The 16255-nt window shown below is 35.0% G+C and overlaps 2 protein-coding genes across 4 annotated transcripts; both read right to left on the reverse strand.

The window, feature by feature from the left end:
* Positions 1 to 5884: 5884 nt before the first annotated feature.
* Positions 5885 to 8089, reverse strand: LOC116018375 (protein SMAX1-LIKE 3-like). The gene is made up of 3 exons (XM_031258617.1): positions 7218 to 8089; positions 6678 to 6906; positions 5885 to 6399 (listed from the first exon to the last, which is right to left on the reverse strand). The coding sequence occupies exons 1-3, from the start codon at positions 7859 to 7861 to the stop codon at positions 6088 to 6090; spliced, it is 1185 nt and encodes a 394-aa protein (XP_031114477.1). The 5' UTR covers positions 7862 to 8089; the 3' UTR covers positions 5885 to 6087.
* A 501-nt stretch (positions 8090 to 8590) lies between these two features.
* LOC116018656 (protein TRANSPARENT TESTA 9-like) lies at positions 8591 to 15864 on the reverse strand. Of its 3 annotated transcripts, XM_031258638.1 has the most exons (19): positions 15581 to 15864; positions 15142 to 15193; positions 14938 to 15014; positions 14710 to 14843; positions 14302 to 14398; positions 14123 to 14204; positions 13464 to 13572; positions 13254 to 13374; positions 12967 to 13153; positions 12201 to 12541; positions 11529 to 11617; positions 11392 to 11444; positions 10864 to 11001; positions 10297 to 10402; positions 10019 to 10093; positions 9878 to 9927; positions 9605 to 9752; positions 9339 to 9505; positions 8591 to 9142 (listed from the first exon to the last, which is right to left on the reverse strand). In XM_031258638.1, the coding sequence occupies exons 1-19, from the start codon at positions 15631 to 15633 to the stop codon at positions 8888 to 8890; spliced, it is 2334 nt and encodes a 777-aa protein (XP_031114498.1). In that variant the 5' UTR covers positions 15634 to 15864; the 3' UTR covers positions 8591 to 8887. The 3 variants fall into 3 exon arrangements, with proteins under 3 accessions (XP_031114498.1, XP_031114502.1, XP_031114499.1); XM_031258642.1 differs by lacking the exon at positions 15581 to 15864 and having other exon boundaries at positions 14966 to 15014; positions 15142 to 15184; XM_031258639.1 differs by lacking the exon at positions 15581 to 15864 and having other exon boundaries at positions 14710 to 14872; positions 15142 to 15159.
* Between the last annotated feature and the right edge of the window lie 391 nt (positions 15865 to 16255).

Consider the following 16255-nt stretch of genomic DNA (forward strand, 5'->3'; position numbering starts at 1 on the left):
AGCAATTACACAAATCCTATTGTGGATCTTCTATTTTTTCTTTTTTGAAAAGGTGAATCTTCTATTTTTTAGCAGATGAATTATTTTTTACATTGTGCAGGCTCCTCCTCACTCCTTATCTCCATTGTTTGTGATCTAGTCGTACTCTTATTTTTTTTTTTGTGCTAGAAGGGATGACTCAGATCCCTCAACCTTTCTTCATACATTTTTGGGTTGGCCTTGTTGTTGATGTTGTTTTTGTTGCCATGGGAGATTCACAAACTAACTAAAGTATCCTGGCTGAATTAGTTCTTCTATATATCTTTTCATAACGTGACGCTTGTCAGTGTTGTGGCCAACCTATCGGTGGAATCGACAGCATTTAGTTTGGTCTACCTTCGTGGAAACTTTCACGCATTCCTCTAGGAATTGCACTATCCACATCTCTTCAGCTTGGTCATGTATCAAGTTAACTGGATGGGTGAGTGAGGTTAAATGGCGCAAGGGGACCAAGCGGGGTCTTCTTGAGGTCTCCCCCTCCCGTCTTCAATAGGGTTGAGCTTACACACTTGGTTGGACCAATTCTCTCGGACCTTCCTCTTCCCTTACCTTCCTCTTCTCTATTCTTCTTATCGGGCCTCTTCAGCTTCTACAAAACGATTAGCCATCCTCATCAACTCATCATAAGACCGAGGAGGGTGGGTGTTCAAGTGCTTGTGAAAGTCGCCAAACCTAAGTGCCCAGGTGAAAATTAAAACGGATGCCTTCTTATCGAAAACGTACACACTCTTTACTTCTTTCTTCCATCTAGCCATGATGAAATCCCTTAAGCTCTCTCTCTTTGTTTGTTTGGTAGTGCACAAATAAGAGAAGTGTTTCCAACGTTGAATGTTATTGGAGAAGTATGTTAGGAAGCTCTTAGACAACTCTACAAAACACTTGACCCATCCGGATCATGTTGAACCAATCTTGGGTTGTCTAATCTAAAGTGGATAGGAATGACGTGCACATGCATGGTTGTGTCATCTACCCCAACCATCACCATAGTTGCCTTATACCTTGTCATGTGTACATGCGAGTCTGATGTCCTGGTGTAAGCCTTGATAGCAGGAAACCTGAAATCTCTGGGAAGATGCATGCATGTTCATTATTCTCGAGGTAAATGGTGCAACCATTTTTACCTCGGGTTCAAGCGACTACTCCCTCACCTCTATTTTTTTTCTCAAGTTCCTATATCTTCCTCTACAGCCAATCTACCACCTCTTCCTACACGTTTGAGGTTTCCTTCTGCATGGTGGACCGACGTAGAGCTGGTCCACCAGACTCATCCACCTTTTCCGACAGTGGTGACCGCTTTCTATCACCCACTATCCTAGCTTCCTCTTGGTGCGATTCTTTGATAGATGACCCCTACCTCGGCTCTTAGTTGTGGCCTTAATCTCTCCCAAACCAGCGCTCTCTCTCCCAAGACGGACTTGGATTCGACAGGTCATCCAACCAATCTACCCTGAACACCTTAATCTCTTACTTCCGTATGCTGGCCATGGCCATCAACCATTCTTCCATGGGAGCGAGGCTGGCCGTCGTCTGCATGCATTCTTCCTCGCCGTTGGGTTCTCTCTCACCGCGGTGACATCACCTCAACCTTGCCATAGGGTGGTAGCGAGGGAACCAGATTTTGCACTCCTGCCACCAAGTTGGTCAGCATGAGTGTTACTGTTACTGTTATTGTCTGACCGTTTTTGCCACTCCACCTACAATATGACCGTTACCGTTTGACTGTCTTCACTGCTTTAATCGCTTGCTTTGGGGTCAATAGTTCACCAGGTCGGGTTTAGTGACTTATCTAATTATCCCATCAACGTACATGTAAACAATCTCTAACTTTCGAACACTAATTAAATACATTTGTAGCAAGGAATCATATGTGAACTGTACTTGAACTACATTTAGTCTATAAATCTGTAAAAGTTATATACAACACCTTAATTGTTTTAACTATCAAGAAATAATAATTTATGATGATTCTAAGTGCTGATATATAATAATGGTGCATGATGCAACATAATCACATGAATTATTCTTGAAATCTTATACATATATGTTAGATTAGTAACAAGATTTATCATACACTGTTCTTTTGTTTTGTTTTTTTTTTTTTTAAGCAAATAGAAATATACATCCTATTATTTAACTTTTTTTAATACATAGTACTCCGTAATTTATAAGTTTTAAATGTTTAAAAAATGAAGTGCTTTCTTCATTCTAATAAGTTTGGGAGAAACTTGGGGTGTGTTTGGTTTGCACATGAGAATCGGAATGAGAATCAAATATTTGTAATGGTATGAGTTTTGGTGAAAGTATTTTGTATGTTTGACAGTAGCGTGAAATTGGAATGATTACCAATATTAATGTTTGGTTATGTATGACCCTATAATGGGATCACAGAATGAATATTTTAAAAATACAAAAACAAAAAATCAAGGCAATTGATCTTAATATAATGACATCCAAAGCACCTATAGTTGACTCTAGGGTGTGCAATGGGTAAACTCCAAGGAGATTAGGTTGACTATAGTTGACCGGCTCAAATCAAGGATAAACTCCAAGGAGGTTAGGTTACCTATAGCTGATGACCGACTCAAATCAAGAAGGCCAATAGACTACTCTTGTTGAGAGTCGAACTTGTAACCTTATGGTTACCAAGTTAATAGTTTGACCAACTTAAAGGGGTTGTCCCTATTTCAATAAATTTTATTCTTATGCTTTCGAGTTTAATGTAAGATTTTCAACATATTATACTCTCAAACTCCTCCCAAACAAAGGGTAATATTCTCAATCTGTGAAACATGACTTTAAGGTATAAAGAGATGAGGTTCTTAATTAGCATGATGTTCTTTAACACTAAAATGTTTTACTTTTAATTAACTTTTAGCTAGCTAGCTTTTGCTTATTTATTTTTTACCAAGTTTAATTTGAAATATTATCCTTAGCTTATAGTTGCTGTACAATTCAACTTTTTTTTGCATAATGCTCTCTCTGGAGATAAGAATGTTTGGTGTACCAAAAATCAAAGTTAAGTTAACAAAAAGTTATTCTTTTGCATAAACGCATCAAACAGCATATATGGAAAGTGGTGCTTTTTTGAAGTATTTCCAACTAAGGGGGATTTTATGTACTTTTTCTTTATTATTATTTATTTGTTATTATTATTATTCTTTAATCTTTTGACTAGTGATAAAGAAGAAAAGTTGCTCCTCCTTTGCACAACCGTTCTATTGTTAACACTTGTTTTATTTTATTATTTGGTATATTTAATTTTAGATAGATGAAGTTATCCCAGTTAAGGTCTAGGCATATATACGTACTAGTGTACTGCTATCTTTAAAGAAGACAGTGATATATTTATAATGAAATTTACATTTCGTTTATAAGGGAATCGGAGTAGTGGCCGTGAGAATTAGGCATAAATTATTTGAACAAAATAATATGGTTAACCATAAAGTTACACGTTAGACTCCTAGTTCGTCTATTAGCCTTTTTAGTTTAAACTAGTTAGGTATCGGTAACCTAGATTAATTTACATCTTTATAGCCTTTTGCTGAATAGGGTCACAAGGCGATATATATTTATCTAGTGTGCACGCTTGAATAGTAATTGCGAGTTTCTCTCGTAAATCTATATATATATATATATATATATATATATATATATATATATATATATATATTTATTTATTTATTTATTTATTTAGAGTTGGATTGAGTTAATTTATGTGGATTTTGTATATAAAATTTACATTCAACCCGATTCACTGCGGGTTTAATATTTTAAGATTCACCCTAACCCACCACCGACTAGGCCACTATCACATGAAAAACCCGATCCATGCAAGGTGGATATCTACGAGGTGGATTGAAATTGTTATCCCAACAAAATTGTGCAATAAACACATTTAACGGGTTAATAACAATTATCAAGTAATTACTTTTTTAAAAAAAATTAATAACTTAAGGTGTCAACAACAACAGCAACATCAACAACAACATAATAATAATAATAATAATATTTAAAATTTATATATAAAACACAACAATATAATAATAATATTTAAAATTTATATATAAAATTAAACACAATTTAAGAAGAATTAAATAAATAAAATGAAATATTAATATTTTAAAATTATTTTACATACTAGTATTTTCGCCCGTGCGTTGCACGGAATGAATTTTGTTATAATGTTTTGAGAATATTTAGATTGATGTATAATTATATAAATTATAATTATTAATAATAATTATAATTATTGATTGACAGCCAATTTGAATAAAGCCAATTTCATTCAATTTCATTGATTTGTGCAAATTTCATTTGTTTCAGCCAATTAATAATTAATAATATGCCAATTTCATTTCTTGCAGAGAATTTCATTCTTTTGAATTTAAAATATGGAATAAACCTTAGGATAAGTTCTTAAAATATGGAATAAATATTTACAAAATTATATTCAAGATGCATTTTAAATATATATATATATATATATATATATATATATATATATATATATATTGCATGCACAATTTTATAAATATACTATTTACCATCTAAATATAATTTTGTAAATATTTAGATCTAATTTTTAATGATGGATTAATGGCCACGGCTCAGAATTCACAGGGAATACAAATTATGATTATAAGCAATAGTTTATATAGAAAATAAGGAAGAGATAGAGATGGAGGTGAAAAAGGTAAGAAATTAAGAGGGTTAGAGATGGGGGAGTAGTTTAGGAAATTTGGCTGATTAGTAGGAGAAAAAAAAAAGAAAAAAAAAACATAATTACGCTACTGTTATAATTTATTACCATAAAATTAATATATTAATATGTTATAATTTCCTAGGCTACTGTTAGCGAAAATCCTCCAGGCTAAGATTAGGAAATATTCAATACGTCTATAAGAAATGTAAAATAATATTAATTCTATTTATACTATTACATATATTACAAATATATCACCAAATATATCACACCAATTATATCATCAATTATTCAATCACCAATTAATATTACCATATTATATTACCTATTTAACATTTTAGTTTAACATCTAACCATAATAGTATTATAGGTGAATAAATAAATAAATAAATAAATAAATAAATAAATAAATAAATATATATATATATATATATATATATATATATATATATATAATGGATAATTAATAAATCCAATTATTCAATCACCAACATTTAACCATAATAGGCACGCACGGGTGGATAATTAATAAATTAATAATTAATAAATAAATAAATAAATAAAATAACTGATTTTACCAAAATGCCACTAACTTTGGGCGGAAAAGTTTGGAAGGAGGATAATGCTTTTATATATAGTATAGATTACCAACGGTAATAAACGAGATACTTTTTTTTTTTTTTACAATAAACGAGATACTATTTGCTCATTAAAACAATTCGCTAGTGATTATCCGTTAATTCTTCATTATGCCCAACACATCCAATTATCCAACCTCATTATATTCATAAATTTCGTTGGCTTCCCACCAATTGTTAGTGCTGTCATTTTCACATTTATTGCCGTCGTTTATGCGTCATGAACACACAAACTCACTATTATGTGAAGTGATAATATATTAATTACTATTCTAAATATTAAAATTCAAATTGACAATCATAAAGTCATTAAGCACTACATAATATAATATGCAACACGTACTATATAAAAACACTGTAAATAATATTAAATGTTGTGCCAATAATCTTGTAGTCTAGTGATACGAAGTGATTTTTCTATATGGGAGGTCATGTGTTCGAGTCTCAGTGAAAGCGGTATTAACTCTTTGTGTTTCAGCAGAATATATATTGCATTGTAACAGTATTAATTGACAAATATAAAGCCACATTTATTAAATACTAGTGTTAATGAGAAAAGTTAAAATAATTACACATTACCTAAAATCAACCAAAAATATGAATTTTTGGCATCACGTACTGATCTTACAAATACTTGTCAATACACCATTATCATACAAAATTTTTACACCCATAAATTTCAAAGATAATGACTTCTTCGTATCATCTTTAAAAAGCATCGTGATGTTCATAAATGCAGATGTTCAAGTCGAGAGAACCACAATGAGCACGGGTTGTTTCCTTTCTTGGAATGTATTCAACTTCCATTGCATTGCTTGAAGAAGGTGAAGGATTGGGATTAAAAGAACACATATTTCCCAGATTGGTGTGCTCAGGAATGTAAATTCTCAGGCTAGTTTCAAATCCTTGATTTTCCCTCCATTGTTCTTTGGGGTCTAAAATTGGATTAGGGCATTGTTTGTGGACTGAATGGCAAATAGAATTCCATTTCTTGCACAGCAGCTCCATTGACATACATTTCTGAAAAATTAACCAAAATGGAAAATGAAATTCAAGCTCATTGCATAAGGAAATTAAAAAGGGAAGTAATTTTTGGATAATGAGGTAACCCCACAACCCTTTCGGGTGTAAGTAAATTTCGCCTTGTGACCTTAGTTAACAAAGGACTACAAAGAAGTAAACCGGTTACCCATAACTGACCAGCTCAAACCAAATCAACTCGTAACCTTATGATTATAAGTGTGGATATCTTGTCATTTTGGTTAGGGTTACCCCAAAAGGGAAGTAATTGAATCTACCTGATCATCATTACTGTTAAGTCTTGAATTTTCATCTCTAAGCCAAGAGGGCAGGCTTGAAACTGAAGATTCAGTGTTAGAAATAGTGTTCTGTATGCTAAGAGCTTCTGCTTCAAACATGGCTGAGCATTCTGCACAGCAACTTAGCTTTATCTCCCCATTTTCAATCATCCTCCGAGACGATCCGTCCTCAAATTTCTTGCTCTGGGGTTTCATTGTTTCTAAATGACTAAACAAAAAGTGTTTGAACACAAAGTCATCATATGAAAGTTAAACCAAGCAGATAAAAGGTGATCAATAATTTGAATTCAAGATTCTCATATTCTCTTGAGGTGTAATGAAAGAAAGTAGTGTTATAGTAGTTGTTTTTTTCTCCTTGAATCTTGAAGAATTTTGCAGCAATAGCCACTGAAATGCTATCTCAGCCCAAAAAGAAAAGAAAGAAATGGGAAGATATGCATGTTAATAAGCTAATTTAATCTGTGCATGATGAAAATCCAACCAGTTTCAGAGTTTAAGGGATGGGAAGAGATTTACTACCTCTCTGGGTTGAGGCTCAAGCTAAGGCTGACTTTGTTTAAATCCTTCACCCCTTCACTCTGATGAGTAGTTGTTGGACATGGATGGGAAGGAAACAGATGGGCAGTGTTCTCTCTGGTTTCTGAATTCTGGGACGAAAGTCGGAGGGAAAGAGCTTGTTCCACATTGGTTTTAACGAGGGAACTCGAAAAGCCAGCTTCCCTCATGACTTTCCCCACACTAGGATCATCCAAGACGGAGATGATGAGCTGCTCCACCTCTATCTTCACAGGCGGAACGAGCTGGTTCTGGTGCTGATGGCTCTCTATCGCGCCTCGCCTCTGGTGAGCCTGGGCGCGCTTGAAGGCCGCCAAGAGCGCGTTGGAAAGGGAGAGGTGTTGGGCAGGAGAGGCGGGGAGGCGGTTGAGTGCAACGTTGAAGCAGAGCTCCAAGGCTTTGCAGTGGAGGGGGTGGGAATGGGAGCGAAGGCAGGCGGCTCGAAGAAGGCCATTTGAAGAAGAAGAACCTGCAAGGAGGGTGTTGGCCACATGGAGAGGTGTGACTTGGGAGTGGCCTCTCTGCCTAGCAAGAACCATAGCTTGGTTTACAACACTTAATGCCTCTAAACTCAGACCTTGCTGCACAGTACAGCCTCTTGTTCTCATGTTTCTGCACAGATTTTTTAGTTGCAGAGCTAGGAGATAGAGATTGGGAATTTAACTATGGAGAAGAATAGTTAATGGATTGTTCCTTGCATATCTATATCTATTCTTGTATGTGGGGGGGGGGGAGTGGGTGGTGGGTAGGTCACTTAGGTGCTGTTCTTCTTTTATTGAAGTTGAGATAATCAATTTTGTGGAACCAAAAAGGCAATTTGGAAGCAGAAAGTGGAATGCAAGTGTTGACAAGGAGGAGGAATGCACTAGGATCAAAGCAAGTTACCACAACTTTACTATCTTTATTAAAATACTATACATGAAAATAAAATAAAGTTAGAACCCTTATTAAGTTTGAAGAGAATAAATGTAAAAGTGGAACTTTACTTTTATCAAGTCTTTTTCTTTAATCTTAATACAATCACAAAGACAAAACTACCCTGCAAGAAAATACTATACATAATATCAGGAGACCAACTATAACAAACTCCAAAAGTTGAAACATTGAGGAGACATTGGTCATAATACAAATATTTTATTATGCAACTTCTATTGAAAGGAAGAAACCTTATATTTGATTGCATATCAACACATCCGCCCATAAGCAAGGATACACACTTGTAACCATAAGGTCACAAGTTCAAATTCTTGCCCCTTGATTTAAGCCAGTTAGCTATGAGTAACCTAAACTGGTTTACTTCCTTGTGGTTCTTTGCCGGCTAGGGTCACAAGCTAAGATTTATTCACACTCGAAAAGGGTTGTGGGATTTCCCTCGTCATCCAAAAAAAAGAAGGGTCACAATGTAATTGTATACAATCAACTATATACTAACTACAAGAGTCTCAAAGTCAGTCATTAGTGCTTGAATGTTTTATCAGATACCTTTTCTGCATAAACATGAGAGAGATATGAACATTACTAGCTGTTGTATATTTAGCGAGATACACTGAAAGGAAATCTATCACACTGAAAATCCAATGGAATGGCTACAAAAGGGGAAAACTCTACTAGTTTTTTTTGTAGCATTCAATGGATTATGAAGGGATGTTCTGAAGAAATGTAGTTAGCATTCCCTCCACGACAGACCTCTGCTTGTTTATTTCCTTGAGTACCATCGCGTAAGCAGTATTGCAAACCTGAGCATCTGGAAACCGTAGTATCCATCTGTTCCCGGGCTCACGAATGCAAGGACTTGAGTCATGGCCTCTAGTTTGGATTGAACTGAACCTTGGTTTGGTGTCTCTGAGACGAAGGAGCAACCAAGTTGGTTGGTTCTCAACTATACTCAGCTGTTTGAAAGTTGAAAGTAATAGTTAAAGATGAGTGTTGGCTATATTACAAGTTTCTGGCAGAGATTAAAGTGATAGACACAACACTTATGGTGAAGTATTACATAAAAGCACAATTGAATAAGCATATCATAGAAATTATGTCGATATAGTTCACCAAGTTACAAGAGAGAATTGCGGTAAATGACAGACTTACATTTAGCCCAGCCAATGGGGCAATAGCTATCACAACCCCTTTTCTGGAGTACAAGGGGTGTGGCTCCAAAAGAATCAACTTTCCAGATTTCCCAGTTGCCAAGGGCATCATGTATACATCCCTTGTCCCAGTTTTGGAAAAAGCAATTTTACAGGGGATTGCAGAACCTGAGGGTTAGAAATTAAAAAAGTTAGTATAAACGAAGACATCATAACGAATCTCTAATGATGCATGTCTGCAAAAACTACTAGGGATGGAGAACAAACCCAAAGATAGCTCCGACCCAAAGCTTCCACGTGAAAGGTCTGAACCATTTGTTTCTCTTGAAAAGCTGTCTTTCAAGTTTGCTAGTGCATTATCAAATGAATATCCACTAAAAATATATGACTTCAGCTGATGATGGATGATAAAACCCTAAAACATAAGCACATTGTAGAAATCACTTGCCCTGAAAATTCTCAAGCCATGAAACATGAAATGGAAATCTGAAGTAGTAAACACTGGTAGAAGAATGGTAAAGTAAGATCTTAAATACAAACCTTGACTGCATCAACCATGTGTTGCCAAGCAAGAGCAGAAGTCGGACATACTGCAACGAATTAAATGTCATTGAAATTATTTTATAATTAAAAGTTCGAATCACATGGAAAATTAGAGAATAATGTGAAATGCATAGTTACTGCTTGTAGTGTTTTGGCCGAAAGAAAGCTCTAGCACAAAAAATGGATCCTTGGACTGCAATGGTTGCTCAAGGGCTGTAATCACATGAAAAACCAAAAAAAAAAATGCAGTAGAAATAAGTTGCCTACTTGCATTTCCTACCCTAGTCATAAATTAACATACTAAAAGAGTTGAATTTCATGGGACTTTCTCCTGTTACATAATCTTAGTCAGTTTCATAAGCAGAGGATTTTAACGACCCCTCCGATGAGACAATCAAAATTACTAACATACATACCTTTTTTGCAGCTAGTCCATTCATTTTTTAAAGTATCTTGAATATAGTCAAACCAGCATTCATCAAGTTCCTTCTTAAGATGTTCAGTGGACAGCTCACATGATGTCTGTTATTGGAAAAACAGAAAATGAGAAAGCCTGATGGCGTCACTTCCATGAGTGTAGCAAATTCCTAAAACAATTCATGTAGGAATGTCTTTATATCGTGTTTCCTATGGTAATTAACACATTAAAATACCAATTGCTGCTTTGATTGCACCTTAAACAATCTCTAATTGGTCACAAGTTGTTCACATATAAGTGGACAATATTTTTTTTGTTCAACATTTGGCAAGAATATTAGAGTTCCCATAAAGTTCTGCAAGAAACAGCAGGGCAACAAAGAGGCTTCAATTACCTCTCACCCCAAATATGAAATAAAAAATAAAAAATAAAAAAGTGTTGCATTACTCCATCTCTAGTGGGTGATGGGTCCCTCTAACTCTCTTTAGGATTATTAAGTAACCATCACCTAGACAGACTATTAATTGCTTCCTATTATGGGACAAAGAAAAACCAATTCCTTCACCTTGAAGAGTTGGAGCTCATTATCTTCCAGATTCTTATCAACAGAAACTAACAGCAGCCTCCGTAAGACCCAAGCTGCCTCCAATTGTAATTGCACGGATGTTCTGCTAGCTAAAATCTCTAATAACATCTTCCTAATCTACAGAATAATAATAACATCATTATTCTATTGACAGATAGCAAATATGAGTTTATAGCTTTACTGAAGGGCAATGTTAGTTTGATGTTATGGATGATGAGACAATCAAGCTGTATCTGTATTAGTGTTGGGGAAAAAGGAGATGGAGATTGAAAGAATCAAAGAAGCAGTAGTAGTAATTTTTTTTTTGAAAGCAGTAGTAGTAGTAATTTAATGATTCATACATCTTCTATATAATGTTAATGTCAGAATGTAATGGTTATGTCGACCTTTGAAATAGGACAGAATAAGGACTGTAAAAAGAGGTAATAAATGAACACTAGAAGTATAACAAAAGAGGCAATTGATGAAAATATTCAAAATCTCAGGAAAAAAAAAAAAAGTTCTCACCCTGCTTTTTATTTCAGGAATTGCTGTGATTGCAGCAAGCTCGGGATCAATATCTGAAAGCAAGCAAACCAATATACTTTACTGTACTGGGAAACTTTCTTGCAAAAGAGAAGGCGGCAATGGAGAAACAGAACTACCTTTACTTTCAAGCAATCCTACCAGTAACATGAGAGATGCCAGCATTAGACAGTGGCTATTAGAGCAAACATTGTGGATTATTTCATCACTGAAAAAGAATGTGGTCACAATGGCTTCAAGGTTCCGATAACATTGAAAGAAAGGAAAGCACATGGAAAAAAAAAAAAAAAAAGCAACAAGACAATAAATGCATGTTTTGAGTTTTTCAATGGTTTTTTACTTGCTGTCTTTCCTTTTGCCTGGGGTGAGAGATTCTGGCTCATGCCTAGAACTTCTCAGAATACGCAAATGTAGCATCTCACTGATGGGCAGAGGAGTGCATACAAAAGGAAGCATTTTCATTCCATAGATCCACACTTTCTCCCTATGCCTCTCAATAGTTTACTGTACATAGGAATGTATCGGTATGTTTGTTGGAAAATGTGTTATAGCATAATTAACGCAATTACACTAATGAGGGAATCCTTATAGGTATGGTATTGTCTTGAGGGTCAAGAATAGCCTCATAGAATAAATACATAGAGATGTGGGACATTAATCTCGCATCTTCACCAATTCTAGGGTTCTTTCTCTAAAACAATTCGTCTGTAAAGGCAAAAACAGTATTTGAAGCCCAAGTAGAAGTGACATAGACTTGGACCATGTATTAATATGAAATGATAACAGCCAACCTTTTCTGCAGCATATTCCCAGGGGAAAAGCTTATAAAACCAGAGTTAGATGACATGCATTCTAATAGCTGCTTAAGCATGAGATTCCTCCGGATATCATTAGCGCCGTCACACTGAAGTTGCACCGTTTGATCCAATTCAGATACATATCTCTCAAAAACATGGGTTTGATTGGTAGTATCGGCTGCAACTGACTCCATAGATTCTTTCATGCTTGAAAAGATGGGGATGTATAGGAACAAAGCACAAATAAAATGAATAATATTTGTTCCCTTGAGAATTTGAATAATCTGAGAAAGTAGATAGAGGGAAGTGGTTGCAGATATACACTTGTTCATATCCTGCCAGGGAAAATGAAACTCATGATTAGCTAGTGTCAAGCACTCCTTGCCATAGTGGAATCAATTCTTAAATGGAGGAACCAAAAATTTCAATAAGAAATTTCATATTTGACCAAAATTAACTACACCATATGCTCTCGTTTCCCAAGCCCCCAAAACAACTAAGAAAAATGCTTTATACTAACAACAAAATAAGATTTGGTTACTTGTCAGGGGTGATTGTCTTCCACTGAAGTAAACTCCACATGGAAAAGTATAGCATGTAAGGTCTGCGATGGAATAATGGCCAAAGAATGAAATTTCTTACAGTTCTTTCTCAAATTTGAAAATCCAAGCAACCAATTCTTCTATAACAACCTGCTTCCATAAGGTTCATTTTAACTTAAAATTACTATTAAAGAGTACTTAAATGGAGATGATCTCACATTAGTATCTCTTAAGTACAATGATGGAAGCAGTGTGGGAAAGACCAATAAGCTGAAAATATTCTGGGTGACAATTTTGCTCAAACGAGGCTCCCCAACGCTAAGCATGTCCTGGAAGTAGTAGAGATCATTTGTGATTTCATCACTTTCTAGAACAAGTTTACTTCTTTCAAAATTCCAAGCCTCCCTGAGCCAAAGTCATTTGAAATGTATAAATATAAATAACATATTTCTTGAAAGGATCAACTTAGATAACAATTTTTTATCTACAAATTCAGAGGGCATACTTTTTATCATGGACTATTTTATCCAGGTGGAAGCATCTCTTTCTTAAATAAAGGACCAAGTCAGAAAAGTAATCTGAAACTGGAGGTGTTGTTATAAACTGATAGACCATATCATCACAAACTGCATAACCAAAAGACCACTGTTGCAAAATAGCAATATTTTAGTCATCTAGTTGAAAGCACCTCAAACATTACACTTTGAACCTGTACCGTTATATATGTTCAGAGTCACAGTACGAATGGCTGTCTGAATCATCTTTTCCTCATGATGAGCAAATTTAAGAGCCTCCGTATACAATGGAAATGAGATCACTGTCTCCTGTCAATATCGAAAGCAAATAGCAAGTCAACATATATTCAACTAAACATACTTGGACCATAGAGGCAACTATGGAATACTACTAGCAGGGCGCTAGTGTACAAAAATACAAAATACAACACTCGGCTTGAACATTGTGTCCAAATGAATCCAACAAATCCCAAAAGTCAACTGAAAACTTAAATATACTAGCAAGTTTGTAGCATTTTAGCAATAATCAAACACTTACTCTAATGCTTTCTTGTGTTGCAAGTAAACATGTCCAAAATTCTGCAATTTACTTCAAGTCACATAAATCCAAGTCCAGACCAAATTCCAAAATTTTTATTTAGCATTTTTTTTTATTTCAGCATTTATTACTCTTCATTGACAAAAATTATGATCCATGTTTTTAAAGTCCAACAGCAGTATAGTGCACTACAAATAGAGAACGCTTTCCTTGAAGAACCTTTTACTCCATAAGATATATGAAATCAGTCACATTATTAACTATTTAGTAAACAAGTGGTGATTCATTGGATATTTGGATATATACATATATAATACTTACTAAATGTGAGGTTCTGCAATTCTGCTGGTGGGCCTTTACCAAAAGGCAAAGTGTCTCCCTGGTTATTTTCCCGCTCATAACTCTGAATCAAATGAGAAACTGTTAAAGTAAAATTTCAAGGAATTCAATTACGAAAAGTAAACAGAAGGGAATAATATGGTAAAATTACTGAATGCAACCTTAACAAAGATACATAATAATAAGCTAGATCTCCATCAGAGAACTCATAGCAATGAGTAATAATGTTGTTGATATAGTCATTACTCAAACAGTAGTCTGCATCATCCACAAAAGAAGCATATGAGAAAGGCATTATGCTTCAAATCACAATAACAGGGCAATTTAAGAAAATGAGTTACTGTAAGGGAAAAGAAGTAGGTAGCAATTTTGATATAAGAGTTAAGACATGAAGTAGAAAAGATCAAGAATTTGGCTGAACTCTTTTTACTTGCTCAAAATTTGCCCTTCCCCTCCAGAACTATAACACCTAAGAACAAGTGTTTACTTCTTTGAATTTCAACAGTGATTGGATGGTCTCTCCCCAAGTTCCATTATGTTCAAAGACAAGAGAACTCAAAAATACTTACAGATTGCATGTTCAGTTTGTATGTTCTGAATCATTATGCTCAAATATTGAAGTAGGGGTGCCTCAATGCTTGAATCTCCACTAATCTTTAGTAAACGAAGAAACTCAGCTAAAACTTGATATTCCATGAAACACCTGGAGACAAGCAGAAGCACAGTACACGTCTGACAACCAGTCAGGGTATACATTATCCTAAAATCAAATGATTGATTGTTAAGAAGTTACATACTCAAATATCAAGGGATCATGACTGTCACCATAAGTAACAATCTCTACAATAGATTGTAACAGGTCAACTAGTGGATCCTGGAAGCAAAAGACCAGTAGCACGTATGAGATAACGGATTTGAGAGTTTACAAAATTATATTCCACTGGGAATAATGATAATGATAATGATAATAATACTAATAATAATGAAGTTTCCTTTCATACCCTGTTTTTATAATCCACAAGCTTGATTTCTCGCAATTCATTAACTATGCATCTGTGTCACCAGAACTATATTGAGAAAAATCTCATAGTTTCGAAGAAAAACAATAAACATAACAAAACAAAAATACAATAAAATATGACAGCAGATAACTCAGAATGAGTTGAATAGCAGCAGGAAGAAGATTTGTAATGAAATGAAAATTTATATTCATCTCCTAGCTGGAATCAAGCTGGGAATAGAGCTCCAACAAATGAAGAGGGTAATGAGACTAATAGAGGGTGGCGTAGAACCTAGAGGCTCTAAGATCTAGAAACAAGGCAAATCTCGAAACAAAAGAAAGAGCGAAATCTCCATTATATTCACACACACACACAAAAAAACCGTTAAATCAAGAACATAAAGAAATCCAGAAAGCAGCTAAAAAGTAGATGATCATACTTGAAGTGCTGAAGAGAGAAGCGATCGACTGATCTCCAGAAAGAGCTCCACATTTCAATCAAAACGCGATGGGGTTGTATGTAGAACTGATTTTATACATAAAATTGTTTTCTTTTATTTACTCCGTATTTGTTTTGTTTTCTTCTTTTTTGATGAAAGGAAGGGAGGCTTTGAAATCCCCGCCCGCGCGCACAATGGGGGCCATATTTTATGATGATCGGTTTTTGTTACGTTTGGTGCTTTGGTTTGTCAGAACAGCAACCAACAACCGTCAACTTCACGTTTCAGTTCCCGGTTTACAAATCGCTCCACCCGTTTGTGTGATAAAAGTTGGGATATAGGCAAATTAAGCTATTCGTCAATTGTTTGTGTCTGGTCATTTTAGTAATCCCTTGACCCATTTAATCGAGTTATTCGTGGGGAAGTTGTACAATTAATCCCGATTAGTTGTTTCTCAATATACTCCCCGCCCCGCCCCGCCCTGTTGTCATCCCTAATCCTGATGTTTAGGTCTAGTCGTCCTAACAACCCATGACCCATCTACCTAATTTTATGTTTGGGTGTTGTCCAATTAACCTATAGTCTTAGTAGCTCGGAGTCCATTTATCCGGTTGTTCATATTTGGCCATCCTAGTAACTCATGACCTATTTACCTATATTGTTAATAACCCCTAG

This window comes from Ipomoea triloba, chromosome 1 (assembly GCF_003576645.1).
Source record: "Ipomoea triloba cultivar NCNSP0323 chromosome 1, ASM357664v1".
Lineage (NCBI taxonomy): Eukaryota > Viridiplantae > Streptophyta > Magnoliopsida > Solanales > Convolvulaceae > Ipomoea > Ipomoea triloba.

Excerpts from the sequence above, each read along its gene's own strand:
- LOC116018656 (XM_031258638.1), bottom strand. The coding sequence starts at position 15,633 with ATGTGGAGCTCTTTCTGGAGATCAGTCGATCGCTTCTCTCTTCAGCAC. Across the intron at positions 12,542-12,966 it reads TGTACTTAAGAGATACTAAT|GATATGAACAAGTGTATATC; the intron begins GTGAGATCATCT and ends TTTCCCTGGCAG. Across the intron at positions 9,506-9,604 it reads TGGGTCGGAGCTATCTTTGG|GTTCTGCAATCCCCTGTAAA; the intron begins GTTTGTTCTCCA and ends TCTAACCCTCAG.
- LOC116018375 (XM_031258617.1), bottom strand. The coding sequence starts at position 7,861 with ATGAGAACAAGAGGCTGTACTGTGCAGCAAGGTCTGAGTTTAGAGGCA. Across the intron at positions 6,907-7,217 it reads TTGAGCCTCAACCCAGAGAG|TCATTTAGAAACAATGAAAC; the intron begins GTAGTAAATCTC and ends CTTTTTGTTTAG. Across the intron at positions 6,400-6,677 it reads TTAACAGTAATGATGATCAG|AAATGTATGTCAATGGAGCT; the intron begins GTAGATTCAATT and ends TTAATTTTTCAG.